Consider the following 14,962-nt stretch of genomic DNA (forward strand, 5'->3'; position numbering starts at 1 on the left):
CGGTAGCGTTACCGCGGTGAGCAATGAGAGGCGGCGGGAGACAGAGTTAGCAGCACGTTTATTATGAGAGTTGGCACTGCTACAGCGGCTGCCGCCGGGGGACACCGCGCCGACAGCGGGGCGCGCCTCGCCAAACGTCCGGTAGAGGTAGCAACGTACGGGCCCGGGGCGCCGCGGGCCGCCGCCCCTGTAAGGCATCTCGGACAGCAGCGGACCGGGGGCTCCGTCCCGCCCCGAGGCGGGCGCCATCAGCAAGAACAGGCCGAGGGAAAGGCGCAGCGCCGGGCAGAGCAGCAGGCTTTGCCCCGGCCCCCGAGCGAGGAGGAAGCTACCGACAGCCACCGACCGCCTGCTTTGGTAACAACGCGTAGAATGAGACTTTTGCCCAGTCACTACAGAGGTAGCTAATGCTCAGTCCTTCGATTATACAATCTCCAAGGAAAAACGTCCATTCTACCTTCTCAACCCATACCACATAAGGAGGGCAACCCGCGTTCCCCCCTTTGTCTCTAAAAATAAAGATTAAACGTGACTTTACAGTTCTCTCAACAGTTTTAGTTTGTATCACATCTCGATTCTCCCTCCTTGCCTTTACTCCTCCCAATGACTCCAGAACCAAAATCAGCCCCACACAATGAAGTTACTCCATCAAAAGTCCAGCGGGCAGCTAAGTTTTGCCAAAAAGCTAGGTTAGGTTAGAAAAAAGACTGACACTTCAATTTTATCAGTTACTAATTTGCAAAACGTGTCTTCTAAAAGAAAAATAAATACTCATCCCTGATCTATACAGGAGGCTCTGCAGCTGCACCAGAAGCCACAGGAACACATGCTACACAAGCTACCACCACTTGGAAAAGTGGTGAGCCTAAACCACTGGTAAACCTAACAGTTCTAAGGTTTTCTTCTTCTATATAAAATAAATAAATTAAATGCCAACATAAAAAAACCCCAAACCTAATATACTCAAGGAGTTATTAAAATATTTTTGTAATAGACTTCAGTTATTTTTAGAATATGCAGGAAGTTGTACAGCACATTAACTTGTGAGACTATCCACTTACCAGCAAATAGTATTCTACACATTAACACACAGATTATGATAACTGCCATAGTCCTCATCTGAATATGCAGCATCAGTAGCAACAACCAATGGATCTAGTCTTTCACTAACTGGAACATTGCAATGAAGACAACATTTTACATACATGGACCATTAAGTTCATCTTATTCTATAGAAAACAAGCTGCCTCTGTGTATTTAATTTAAAATAATTCTCACTCCATTTTCATCTGCAATTCAGAGAAGCATTAGCCAGATTTTTCTGCTCTATTACCTCTCCTATACTCTTCACTTGTCTATGCCTTATAGGGGCAAGTTTTACATGAACTCTGCCACCAGCGTGCTCTGCACCATGTCATCAGTGTATTGCCCTCTTAGATCTCCAGTGTTTCTGGAGTCACACAATCATCTCCTGCATAAACCTTTTTGAGGTTTATAAGCCTGCACCCTTTGGCCAGGCCAAAAGCACAGACATTAGTAAGAAGTCACTGTTCATCCAACAGATGTGTCCATTTTCATCGGAGAAGCAGTCTTCTGCATTTCTGCTTTTTCCTATTTACTTCTGCCATGGTCTCACCAAATGACCCCAAAGCAGCCTTTTCAGTGAATGCAGTCCCAGCCTTCTCAGATGTTGACATTGCCACAGCACAGGGTGGACTGAAAACTTATGTATCTTGACCAAATCATTATTTTGTTCCTTAGGGAAACCCCCTTGTCTCTTCGTATCAGCTTCAACAAGCTGTATTCTCCCTACAGTAGGATTACAGCTTCGTAATTCCACAAAAAACCCCAACAAACTTCCTAGACAAAGCTTTGAATACCATCCATTTTGCTGCCACTTCTTCTAGCATTTGTACAGTTTTACTCCTTTCTCTAGCAGAAGACCATTTTCTTTACCACGTCCATATTCATATTTGGTTAAATTGTTCACTGATCCCTTACAGCATGTTGACCTGGCTCGGCAAGCTCTTATTCTCCACGTCTATCTTCATTCTGATGTTAGTGCTATAGCTTATTTCCATATAGTGAGTAATGTATTATCAAAATGTTTGCACAATACAGAAGATTCTGCCTGAACACAAAATGCAAGTGTCACCTGCAACCATCACCTTCAGTTTTAGCTCAAAACAATTCTGAAAGCAGGTAGCTTTAAGAGGAAAAAGTTTCTCCTCCTATGCAAAACTTCTGCCCCAGGAATCTGAACCTTTTGAAAGTTCCAAATAGATTTTAGGACTAAATATATTTGCTACAACTTGAAAGATGTAATGCCCTGACTCCATTTCCATTGCTTACTTCATAGCTGTCCATGGAACAGTTCATGTAACAGTCAAGTACAGTAGTTTAAGAACACAACTGCAAAATCTGATTCACAGAATCACCTTGCTTTTCTACTTGAACCTATGTGGGTTTCTGAAAACGTTCTGTAACATTAACGTCCATCAATGTAATGCCTGTGTAAGGGAATCCTGGCTTTTACACACATGGATCTGAAGATCAAGACCAGCTTTTGATAATTACATACAAACTATTTTTTGCTCTAACACACCTTTGGTCATACCAGTTTATCATTTTTAACCACACAATAGCAGCCTTTCACACCCACCCTGTCATTCAAACACACAAACAGTACTACTTTTAGATAGGAAGCATAATCTCAGCCTCATGCAAACCTTGTAGAAAAGAGCTGCGTTGGAAAAAATACTTACTCCAAATACAAACAGCAGTTCTCTACAGAGGATCAGCCATTTCATTATTAGTTTATGCTACACTTCAGTGTAATAAGAGTGCTATTCTACTGGGAATGGTGTCCCTCATAAATTACTTTCAGCCTGACTGGGATGCAGACAATTCCATGGCACTTTTGAGAAGCAATATGGTATAATCCCAGAATCCCAATTAACATGCCATTCCCGCTACATTTGATGTTTAAGGCGGTATACAAGAGGTATTGCTGAGTACAGCTATAGCTGTTATATTAACCAAAGGAAATTGTGTTACCTATACCTCATTCTATGATCTGTAGAACATTAGTGAACTATGCAGGGCACTTAAAAAAAAATATTAACTTTGTTGTTAACATTCCTATGGCAGGTATTTTTGTTCCTTTTTTTCCAAGTTAACTGACATGTGGCCCTTATTAGCTATCAAGGAGAGATATACAAGAACTAAAAAGCAAGGCATGGAGTTCTTATACATTTGCAGCTTTGAAAACAGTTTCTTTTCACAGTGTTAAAAAGCAGTATTTCTCCACTCCAGCTTCACTCTAAAATTAACAGCTGTTGTGGTTTATGTGATGAAAAATTTATGGAAGATGAGTGATCATTTTTAGTTTTGAAGTGTTCAGCTTGTCTCAGTCAGTACATACACTGGTAAGTGCCCTTTAAAAGTCCCAGGTATGAGAGTGTAAGACATAGGTCACACTTGCACTCCAGGCACTAGCCTCTCATCATTCCAGAGCTGCCATTTCTTCTCATTTTGAACAGTTCTATGCAATGACCAGCTAACCCTGCCAAATCATTTAGGGTTTTATCTTTTCATAATGCATGTTGAGGTTAAAAACCCTGAGAGCTTTTAAGATAGCATTGACTGGCAGCAGAATTTCCTTGAAATAGTTTAGAAAGGGCAAATGAGTGACACAAAAATACTTCATTTCAACTGTAGGGGTCTGAAGATAAGACCAGAGAAAGGTAATTTTAAGAGGTAATTTTAAATTTAACCATATGGAGTGCTTTCAGTTATCCAGTGATTAAAAAAAAAATAATAATTGGGTTATCTCAGAGACCTGTCCTCTTTGCTTTCTCCTCCACCTGCCCAGACAGAGTCCTCTAACTGTACAGCAGATGGTTTACTGGCAGCCCACAGCAACAGTCTTTCAAAAGGTGTTAGTCTTGAGTCTCCTAATCAGTGAGAAATTAAACAATTAACCCCATAATCCACAGTAGAGACGCAGACAGAAACCTGAAGGAAGATTGCTATTCACAGAAAATATCAAGTAAGACTAAGAATGGTGGCTGGAGACCTGCCAGGTTCTGCAATCCAACCTGCCATCATCCTTCCATCCATCCATCCATTCATTGCCTTTCAGGGCATACCACTAGCTTAGGTAAGAGCCCAAACCAGCTGTCTGCTCCTCAGTCATGATCTCTGCAAAGGGCTGGTTTTAACTGCTCAATTGACACAGGTACTATCATTTCTTAAACCAAGCACAGCCTGAGGCAGCTTCCCTGCATCCAGTACCTGGCTTGCATCAGCTTGCTGACAGACCTTACTGTCTGTAGCAGCGCTACATGTGAATGTATCGAAGTCCACTGTTATGTCTTGAACGTTTCTTTCATTGGCATTGTCAAAGCTGTTTTTACCGTGTAGCTGTTTAAGGTGTTTCCTCAGAACGGGTTTATGCGCAAACACCATGTCACAGTAGTTACACTTGTGGGGCTTGTCCCCACTGTGCAAGTTGAGATGGTCCTGTAAGGAACATTTCTGAGAGAACGTTTTCCCACAGATCTTACATTGGAAGGGTTTGATGCCTGCGTGCACTCTCATGTGCCGGTGGAGATTGCCCTTCTGAGTGAATGTCTTGCCACAGAGCAGACACATAAATAGTTTATGCATCTTTAAATGATTAGCATAGTTTTCCAGATGCCGAAATACTCTTGTGCACTTTGGACACTGATGGTGCCACTGGAGACCTTTGTCTATACCTCGGTTGTTGGGCCCAAACATATCTTTAGAGGCCAGAATGATGTTATCACTGCCAGCATAGGAAAGGGCATAGTTGTGAAGGTGGTTTTGCTCTATTTCATTTGCCCTGTTTTCAACAGTGGAGTTGATAAGAAAGTGTTGAGGTTCCGAGGAATGCAGCGCAGTTTGTTCAGAAGAAATAAACTGGTTCTGATCCTTCTTATTTCTGACTTCTGTTACCTCCCCAATGGACTCCACCTTGATGATCTGAATATCGCTATCCTCCATATCCATACTGTCTTCCGAAGGTTGGATACAAGGTGAATCTTGCTGCAGAGAGTCGTCATCTCCTTGATGTTCCTTCAGCTCAGAGGAGTCGCTTTGCTGTTCGCACTCTTTACTCTCCAACGGCTGCTTCGGTTTTATGAACTTCCAGAGGGCCTGTGTACATCGTTCAACGATGTGGCTCATCTGCAGGAAGCTTGCAGCAGTCAAGTAGTTTACCAGCTCCATTTCAGGAAACTCCAGAATGCCACTGTAACAGGATAGGAGCAGCTGCCGCCCCACTTCCGAACTCTGCAGTATAGAGATTTTGACTTCTCTGGAGTCATTCAGCAAGAACTGATCTCGTAAAAAGGGAGAGCCAGCAGCAAACACAATTTTATGCCCATGAACTTCAACATCATCTATATGAACCACAACATCACAAAACTTGTTTTCTTCCCTCAGTTTGTTCATTTTCTGTAGCATTGAATCCCCGTAGTTGTCAAACTTGAAGTGAAGAATATCTGATCTTTCTGACATTTTGGCACACCTGAGGAAAAGCAGCAAGGAAAAAAAAACCACCAAGTGAGAACTTTTTTCATTTTCTAAAATGCAACTTAGAAAGGTCTAAAGCAATAATATAAAGTGTGTGTTTAATCAGATATTACATCCTAAATAAACACTAAAGCATGTGACAAGTTAAAAGAAGAAAAAGACACTCGAGTTTACACATCGCCTTACAATAGCTTTCACCTCTTTTTCATTTAATGCAGCTTGGCTATAAAGTAGAGGAGCTATGGCAGGAATTCTGAAGCTGTATCCTAGAGTTAAGATGCTTACCACACTATTTGTTTGGAATTTAAAAGGAAGCCATGGCAGCAGTTTTAGCAGCCTTAGCTCTTGTTAAGCTTTACTTCCACACTAAAACTCCTCAGAGATTTTGTCTTTACTAAGTAACAATGACATTCCTTTAGCTTTTGGTTTCTGATTTCCTTTAATGCCTAAAGAGCTTTTATTGATTCAAACAGATTCAAGGTGAGACAGAACTTTGCACTTGCCAGACATACAAACACCCCTCTTAACATGAATTGTGCTTCTAGAATCCCTGTTCTGTATACTAAGGCAATGTAGGAAGTCTTGTTTTTCATCTTCTTTGGCAGATCACTCCTCTAGGAAGTTTGTTCTTGTTTGACAGTACTTGGAATGAAGAATGGTGGCTCTCCCACCAAACAAGTATTAATCTTTTGACTTTCACCAGTTCCTTTAACAGTTTTTCTGAGGCTACACTGATTCGCAATGAAACACTGCTCATGCAATCCTACCAGAGAGCTGGGATTGCAGGAAGTGGAGAAATCACAGACACTAAATGATGCAAGATTTGCCAAGATAAAAGTAACAAAGCAAAGCAAAACTGACACCTCAAACCTCTTACAAACACCACACAAAGCCTGAGCAGAAGCTTTGAAGTTTATAGATAAAAGCAGATACTGCTCTCTTGGGGCGTGAGATGTCAGCTCCGTGTATACGACAGGAAAACATGAATTCACATGACAAGGCTTCACAGAGGAATACTTTTAGGACTATCTGTTGACAAGGAGCGTTGTTGCAGATTGCTGATCAGATATCAGTCAGAGATGCGACCTCCTCACTACTCCAGCCCATCAGGCATCTCTCCCAGTGTACAGCATGACAACATTGCAACAGGATTCCAGAAGCCTTCAGAACCAAGGGACCCCAGCGAGCTCGGAAGCAGGGGCAGCACCGTCCTGCAGTACAACCAGCTCTGCTGAGCCTACATGAAGTAGAGCCACCAGTCTCCCGACTCACGTTCAGTTCCCACTCCTACTGATCTCCAGGAGGAAAAAGCGATCAAATGACCCTAAGGCCTCCTCAAAACCGTGCTCAAAACCGCGCCCAAAGGCGAAGCAGCCCCGGCCCCTTGGGAAAGAGAAAGCAGCAGGTACCTGCAGCGCCGGGCCGCGTCCCCCCGCTGGCACCCGCGGCCGCTCCCACCGCAGCGCACGCCGCGGCCTCCGGCTACGGACCTAGAGAGGGGAGGAGAGCCGCCGTGAGCCGCCGCCCGGGCCTGCGGCCGCGCTGCCCCAGCGCCGGGTCGGGCCCAGCCGCCAGCCGCGCCCCCCGGGCGGCCCCTCGTCCCGCCGCGCCCTCGGCCGGGCCGGGCAGCTCTGCGAACCCGGCCCGCGGCGGCGGCGGGAGCGGCGGGAGCCACGGCCCGCTCCGGGGCCCGCTCGGGGGCAGCCGCCCGCGTCCCGCCAGCCCGCCGGGACCTACAAGCGCCGCCACCGCAGCCCAGGACGGCGACTCGGAACCGCATTGTTCGGCCGCCGGAAGCGCTCGGCCGCCCTCCGCCCCGCACCCGGAAGCGCCCGGCGGGGCACCGCCCCCTCCGCCCGGTCACGTGGTGGGCGGCAGCGGCGGCGGCGGCCCAGGCCCGGCACCGGGAGGCGGCGGCGGCAGCCGGGGTAGGTGGGGCTCGTGCTGCCGGCGGGGTCCCGTCCGCCCGGTCCCTCCGCCCTCGGGCCGCCCCTCCCCGCCGCTGTCCTGCGGTCCCTGCGAGGTGCGTGCGGGCGCTGTCCCTCCGCCGTTCCGGGGCTTCACCGCCGCTCCCTGCCCCTGGCCGGCGAGCGGCGTGCGGGAGGTGGGGGCTCTCCTGCACCTCGCTACCGGCGTGCCCTTCCCTTGCCCCCCTACCCCGGGTCGTGTCTCCGTCTCGCTCCCTGTCCTCTCCGCCCACCGGGGCCGCGGCATCGGCGCGGGTGACAGTGGGAGCGCGGCCGTGATTCCGCCCCGGCCCGCAGAGGGCCGGGCGCTGCCGGGTTCCCGGGCCGGGTCCCGGGCAGGTTGGGAGCTCCGGGGCCGGCCCGTCCTTTGCAGCTCCCTCGGCTCCGTATGGGTGGACAAGGGTGACCCACCTTGCTCCCAGGCGCCTCCCGGCCGTGAAGCCACCAGTGTTACCGGGACCCCTCTGAGCGCATACCCGAGCCGCCAGAATTCACTCCCGCGGCGCGACCGTCCTGTCCCGGGATGCGCTGGGCTCCTCCGGGACATCCGCTGCTTTTACCGGCTGGGCACCCGCTTCCCTCCCCGTGTCCCGGCTGCGTTGATTGATGCCTGTTGCTTCCAGGTGGATCCTAAAATGTGGCATTGCATTGCGTCCAGCGGTCTTTACTTGGTGTGTGTCCCGCAAACTCGGTGTTCCTCTCGGGTTTTTTTTTTTTTTCCTTCCTGTTGTCAAGGAGACGTTTGCTTCAGTTAAAACGGCCTTAGAAAATGTTTAAGGGCTGATTGTGTCAGGGGTGAAAATTCAGTATAAACAAATAGGCTGCGTTAAGTTGACTAAAAAACACCCATCAAGGAAAAAATAAGTCAAAATCGAGCTGGTAGAAATAGACCTTTTGTCTGCGTAGTTTTGTCTGTTCAAGGCATGTTGTGAGAGACGAGGAGAAGGAGAAAAAATACTTAGGTTTAGAGAGAGAGAAAAGACCATGTTTGTTTCTTAAATACAAGTTGGAGATGAAGTTGTGCTTACCTGTACTGTTATACAGCTGCAGTGTGCTGCGTATCCCCAGTTTTGTTCTACTTACAGGTTGTGTTAAAGGAAAACTTGATGGGATTTCTTGAGATTTTGGGCAGGTTTATTAGAAAAAGTATAACTGTGTGGACTGCCTCACTGCTGATTAAATTACAGAAACACTGTATTCTTTTTAAAGGCCTCTACCATTAAAAGGTCAAGGACCTGAGCAAACTTATTTTTGTGTACAGAGTAAACAAATTAACAAATGGAGCTTGGCAGCGGGTTTCCTTCTGTTCTCCTAATCCCAGGGCAGGCAGCTTTTAGTAGCATGCACCCAATGCAACTCTCCTTTTGCAGTTCTTTCACAGTGTATTTTGAAAGTGCTGTGTTTGGTGAGCAAAACACTGTTTCTCTTTGAATCCTAATGAGGGAGGAACTCCAGAAGTATATAGAGTACCGTGGTAGGAGTTTGTTTAGCCTCTGGCTGCACTCACTGCCTTTATCCCAGGCTCCAGCCTGTGTTGTGCTCTGCATGTCCCAGTTCCCCTGTGCAGACAGCTCCGAGATGTGCCTGATGGAGCGGCAGGCGCTGAGCGTGGATGGACCATCCGTTCATAGCTAATTCATTCCAGTGACATTCCAGTGACGGACTGGCTCAGGCGGCGTCAGCATTTCTTTTATAAGGCATGGTTTCCCAGGACCTGCTGCGTGTTCCTGGGGTTGGGGAATTTGCTTGTTCCAAGAGCCTAAAAGCCAGAGTTTTGTCCTTTGAGCAGAGAGTTGAAATGGAGATTAAAAGCAAAATTATATTGGCCATAACTATGACTTGTTAAGGGTGATTAACAAAGATTGCATTAGGTTAACTCTGGTGTTTTGCCTGATGTCTGGTTTTGCATGCAAGTGTCTAGTGATTCACTCAGCTTCCTGAGGTTGGCACTTCACTCCTCCTGAGAAGAGAAAGGGGTTGAAACTTGAGGCAGCATTATCTCTAAATAATGCTATCTCTTTGTCTGGCTTTTGAGGTTAGTGGGAACATGTGTGGCTGCCAGTGTGTTTTAAAATGAACAGGAAAGTTAGTATTGTAGTTGCTATTTTTAATTCATTACTCTCTTTAGTCATCCTAATTTTTATTTTCATGTGCATTATTTCACTGGCTTTCTTGCTTCATTCTGAGTGCAGAATACTTCCCGTTGCATTTGAGAGCTTGTGTTGCACAGGGAAGGTGGGTAAAGATCGAACATGATTGCTCAGACTAATCATGTGATATGTGAGAATAAAAAGAGTTGTTAGTGATTGATCTTTCTTGTATGGTTGGTCCATACCCCCCAAAGCTGCAGTAAAGTACAGGTGATGTGGATGTGTTCGGAAAGAGTCAAATCACAGCTCCTTTCCCACGTGTCTGTCAGTGTGACATCACTTTTGCTCTGACATTTCTTATGCTGCTCAGGTGGAAGCACCTGGCACCACCACTTGGAATGATGGTGTAGCATTTTCCAGGATTTTTTCAGGACTCTGGCTGTATATGTAAAACAATCAGCTTGCACTATGTGAATTGTCAAGGTAAAAAAATCACAGATGTCAAAGACTAAAGACCTAAGAGTCCTAAAGCATGCTGGCTTATTTGTCATACCACAGCTTTGCAAAGTGCATTGTAAAGCTTCTGAACTTGGCTACAAATTCCATTCTTCACCCACACTAAGATGCTAATGATGAGAAGTAGGAAAGTAGAACTTTGTGTGTGTAAATTGGACTGTACTGGATATTATTGTTAAGCTCTGCATAAAGCCAGGGGAATAGAAACAGAGCATACATTCTTTTCAGGGAATCAGTTTGCATTGAATCAGTCACCTCAGTGCTGTGTGACACCTCCTTGTTGTCCATAACAATATACTTAGTAAAGTATTTGTGTTTTAGGGGCTAGAAGCTATATATGTATGTTGTGTGCCAAGCTTTCTGACTTTGCTGTTCAAGGTAGCTTCTCTTACTGCTATTCCTTGGTAATTTAGTTAATATTGATGTATTGTTCTGCTGTATCTGGTGCATTCTTCATCAGAGGCACTGTAACTTTGTGGAATTGCTATAGGAACTGCAGCTACAGAACAAAAGCTGAGAAAGATATGAATGGGGGGGGGGGAATCTCTGTCGTTTGCATACCTGTTCTCATGCTTGTTCTCTTTTCTGCCCTGAAAACCCAAAACTTATGCATATTCTGTGTTGTATTCCTCTCTTAATTCAGGCAAAGGGTGCTGCGTTTGCTATTGACTTAAAGGTAATTGCTGTTTTAAAAAGTCCAAGAAGTTCACAGCTGAAACACTGCTATTTCAGCTCACCCTCTGGCTTTTTTTTTTTTTTGTGTGTGTGGCTGTGGATATTCTAAACACTGGAAAGTGGGTGCCCCTTGGAAATGGAGTGAGAACCGCCATAGATACAAGTGCCTTGCTTCACTTGTGCGTGTCTCAAGGTGGCATTCAAGCCTCAGTCTCTTACAGTAATATAAAATGGAAGGTTTTCTGTTTTTCCTACTCTTTGCTTTAAGCTCTTTTAAATTCATTCCGGCAACACTTGCAAGGAAAATTTTGATCAGGGCTTGCAGGTCAGGTGCCAAATACTTGGGAGAGGATAGGAAAGTAAAAGATAAATATTCTGTAAAGCTAAGGAACTAATCTTGAACTTTGATAGGTTTTGTTTTCCAGTTGCGTGAGATGTTAGCATGGGGAATGGTGTCTTTGCTGTTCCTTTGCATATTATCTTGGACAGGGAGAGTAAGGTGGGTTGATGCTTGCTTTAAAGATTAAACAAAAACATCTTTCATGAAGCTAGTTTCTTTCTTGGCCTCGCATTGTAACATTGTGAAACAACAGCAGTGAAGGTGAATTGCATGGAGACTTAGAATTTTAATCTAATTTTTCAGCTTTTTCTAATGGTCTTTTGTATGGGGGGAGGCCAGGACACTCATTTAATGACGCAGGCGAGCAAAGAAATAAGTGGTTGAAACTTTGCCGCTTAGTATGCGCTTTCCCTAGACGCTTCATCTCCCTTCGAGGCGTAAAGGCACCTGCAGGCAAAGAGCTACATTATTGTGGTGTAGCTTTGTGTCAGGAACTAAACTACGCTGAATTCAAAAGCTCATATTTTATTTATGTTGAAACAAACCAAAGTCTCTTTCCTTGTAAGGGATGTTTGTGGCTTCTGAGAACCATTAAAACCTGAGATCTGCACGTGGATGGGGTCTTCTCTCCTGCCTCTCTGAACCGTGAGAACGGAAAGCTTCAGCTCTTAAACAAGTTGGAGGTATTACTGAAGAGCACTGTCACTGCTGCTGTTCTTGCTTTTTAATTCCAGAGAAGTCATAATCCTGTGCGCTTAATTGCTCAGCTGGTCTTTGATGTGTGTCCTTCCAAGCTGGCCCATATTTTAAGAGCTCATAAGCCTTCTCTGGTTGATTCTTCCATTGTGAGTCTTCTGATCCAGATAAAATGATCCTGTGGAAAGCTGCATGGAACAGAGCGACAGCAAGGAACACAGGAAATAAAATGCATGCAAAGCAAAGTATGGGGATGGGAATTTTGGTTAACTTCAGGCAGTGCTTCAGCATTTTTGGTATTTTAAGGCTGCTTTTGCGTCTCAACTATTTGAGCATTAATCCCATGAACCTCAGTGGCTGATTCCAGTGGTCGGGTAATTGAACCTTGCTTGCTGATACATCACTAATAAACAAAAGCTTTTTACAGTAGTCTACTACATTGTCCCTTTCCTGTGCTGTCTTGTCTTGTGTAACGTCAGTAAGATTTTTGCTCAATGTAAGGTTGGCAAAGTTGGGACCTTCTGCTGTTGCAATTCAGTATTGTGAAACTACTGCAGGGGTTAGGCTGTGCTCTGGAATCAAGTGTGGCATCTGTTTAAACCACACTATTGAAAAAGAGTATGCATGGCATACTGCTTCTTTATTTGAACTTAATGTTGGTGAAAGGTGTCAGATTGATAGACTTTGGCAATAGGTGAAATTAGCATTTTGAGACAGATGCACTACACCAAAATAAATAGCTAAATTGATCCTTGCCTAGATGATCTTTACAGCTGCTTGTGATCAAAGCCCACTCTTCTACCCAGCCTTAGTGTGGCAGATGAGTTTGTACTGTTTGAATGAAAACAGTAAAGCCAAAGGACTATTAAGTATTTGAAGCTTACTTTTATTCTGTGTTTCAGTAGATTTGATGTAGTTATTTTCAGGTGATCTGTGTATTATATAGATGGTGCAATAGGGAACTTCTGTAGAAATGTTTTAGTATGAGTTCTGTAAACAAAAGCATCTTTAAAAATGACAACTCTGCCTTACCTCTAAGATACACACAAGTGATACCTGATAGGCACATACAGTGAGTAAAACCTTTCAAAATATCTACATTTCTCAGCCAGTTAAATTCTCATTGAAAGTCAGTGGATCATAAAATGTTTTTGCAAAGCATACCTGAATAGCTCACATACTTTTGAAAATGATACCAAATAATCACAGCTGTATTGACATCCACAAACAACCCACATCCTCCTTCCTCTTGCACACTGCTTCAGTTGTCCAGTGAAACATGTTTCAGGACCACAAAGCAACTTGATTGGTAAAGTAATCAGGTTAAAAGTAACCCAGAGGGAAAACGAACTGTTGTCCTCCTGGCAGATTTCATGTCATGTTGGTGGCTGTGCAGAGAAGGGTATTGATGGAAATAAAAGCGGGCTTTGCTATTTTGGGTGCATTGTTCTTGGTTCAGTGAGGAATGCGATGAGCCATGCCTGTGGCTATGCCAGGTTTCTCTGTTGTTTGGCTGTTCTGTTGGAAGCCAGGTTGGGGACATTCCTCCACCAATGGAAGGCAGAACTTGAGGCTGAAAAAGCACTTGGGTCTGATCATGCCTGGAAGCATGTAAAGATCGGAGCCATTGTGATAAGGGTATATTTGGGCTTCTGGGAATTTTAATCACCCATTTTTATCAGGCAGTCTGTTTCGAGCCATGGGTTCTGAGAATTTGTGCTGTAGAGTTCAAGGTGTGCAGCTGAACTTCACCTTTTGTTCCTTCCTTCAAATGCCTCTCAGTGCCAGCTCCAGCTTTTTAAAACCCTCTGTTGGCTCTGTTTCTCCGTACTGATCCAGCTAACGCTGTTCTTCCTGCTTCTTGGAAGTCTTTTATTGTTCCTTACAGTACAGAAGATTCAGCATAGATGTCTCCTTGGTTTAGAGCATCCTTACCACAAAATACTAAGAATCTAAGTCTTGTTTTTGGGGAAAAGAGGGTGACTGCAGCATACAGCAAGCTCTGATAGCTCCAGAAGTAAGTTTAGCGTTAACGTAGGTGAAGGCAGACATTATCTGAAGAGAGTAAATAGACTTCATAGTTCTGTCTTTAATACAAGTCCTTTGTCAGCTGGCATAGTGTGTGTTCCAAGGGCCTGTTTTGTGCTATGTGTAGAAAATGGTGCCTGGCATAACCATGAAATACTGCAAAGAGATTTATTAACTTCCCTTTTGTGAGCTGTGGAAACCAGTGCTCTGACAGTAGCGTGCTTCTTAGCAAAATCAAAGCAGGACCGTGAGTGTATGCCGGCAGAAGAGTTGTAACTTGGTGGTGCTGTCAGTTGTGTTACCTTTTATAACTAGTCAGCAGGCTTCTGAAAAGAAACGTTTGAGCATTTTAGCATGAAGTTTTATATAAGTATTTTTATGATTTTTGTTTTTCAGGAGTTTATAACATATTTAATCTCATTCATGAATCGAACTTCCTTTTTAAGTCATGGATGACAAGGCTTCTGTTGGAAAAATCAGTGTCTCTTCAGACTCGGTATCCACTCTTAACAGTGAAGATTTTGTCTTGGTTTCCAGGCAAGGGGATGAAACACCATCTACAAATAATGGTAGTGATGATGAAAAAACAGGACTGAAGGTAAGAATCAATAACCTGAGTTTGTTCCCTGTTCTTCTAAATCAAACTAACCATAGAGAGCTTAAAGAGGGACTTCTTTATTGTGGAAAACTTGACAAAAGGAAGAACTTATTCAGGAATCAATTTTGCCAATGATTTCTGCATTACTATGGCTGAAGTCAGAGGTGGTAATTAGGTTCTGAGTAAGAGCTCTCTCCATCACTACCTGTGGGTTTTTTCCCACTTTGCAGAATCCTTCATGAAGTGCTTAGGATGAAAGAGACTGAGTGTCAGGAACTTGGAACTGTGATTTCATCACAGCTTTCAGATAGAAAGTAATATTAACATACGCTTGATTTGACCATAGCTGTTATTTAAATCATATATTAAAGTTTTCCCCAATGTGAAATGTTCTCTTTAAGAAACATGGAAGGGTAGTTATAACTAACAACTTGGCAGAAGCTGAGAATACAAGCCTGTGTGTTAGGCTCGTGTGAATTGGAAGGGCATTGAT

The 14,962-nt window shown here is 44.5% G+C and overlaps 2 protein-coding genes across 9 annotated transcripts in view; one reads left to right on the forward strand and one right to left on the reverse strand.

Moving 5' to 3' along the window:
- Positions 1 to 39: 39 nt before the first annotated feature.
- On the reverse strand, positions 40 to 7,370 carry ZBTB26 (zinc finger and BTB domain containing 26). Of its 3 annotated transcripts, none has more exons than XM_065695840.1 (3): positions 7,297 to 7,370; positions 6,969 to 7,049; positions 40 to 5,554 (listed from the first exon to the last, which is right to left on the reverse strand). In XM_065695840.1, the coding sequence occupies exon 3, from the start codon at positions 5,542 to 5,544 to the stop codon at positions 4,228 to 4,230; it is 1,317 nt and encodes a 438-aa protein (XP_065551912.1). In that variant the 5' UTR covers positions 5,545 to 5,554; positions 6,969 to 7,049; positions 7,297 to 7,370; the 3' UTR covers positions 40 to 4,227. The 3 variants fall into 3 exon arrangements, with proteins under 3 accessions (XP_065551912.1, XP_065551913.1, XP_065551911.1); XM_065695841.1 differs by having other exon boundaries at positions 7,293 to 7,298; XM_065695839.1 differs by having other exon boundaries at positions 6,969 to 7,339.
- A 32-nt stretch (positions 7,371 to 7,402) lies between these two features.
- Positions 7,403 to 14,962, forward strand: part of RABGAP1 (RAB GTPase activating protein 1) — a 69,723-nt gene continuing 62,163 nt past the window's right edge. The window contains exons 1-3 of one of the 6 annotated variants that reach the window (XM_065695819.1): positions 7,406 to 7,582; positions 11,714 to 11,830; positions 14,268 to 14,469. In XM_065695819.1, the coding sequence (XP_065551891.1) occupies positions 14,320 to 14,469 (150 nt within the window). In that variant the 5' untranslated portion in view covers positions 7,406 to 7,582; positions 11,714 to 11,830; positions 14,268 to 14,319. Of the gene's footprint in view, positions 7,583 to 11,713; positions 11,831 to 14,267; positions 14,470 to 14,962 lie in introns of all 6 variants that reach the window. The other 5 variants (XM_065695823.1, XM_065695822.1, XM_065695820.1 and 2 more) reach the window with 5 other exon arrangements.

This window comes from Lathamus discolor, chromosome 15 (assembly GCF_037157495.1).
Source record: "Lathamus discolor isolate bLatDis1 chromosome 15, bLatDis1.hap1, whole genome shotgun sequence".
Lineage (NCBI taxonomy): Eukaryota > Metazoa > Chordata > Aves > Psittaciformes > Psittacidae > Lathamus > Lathamus discolor.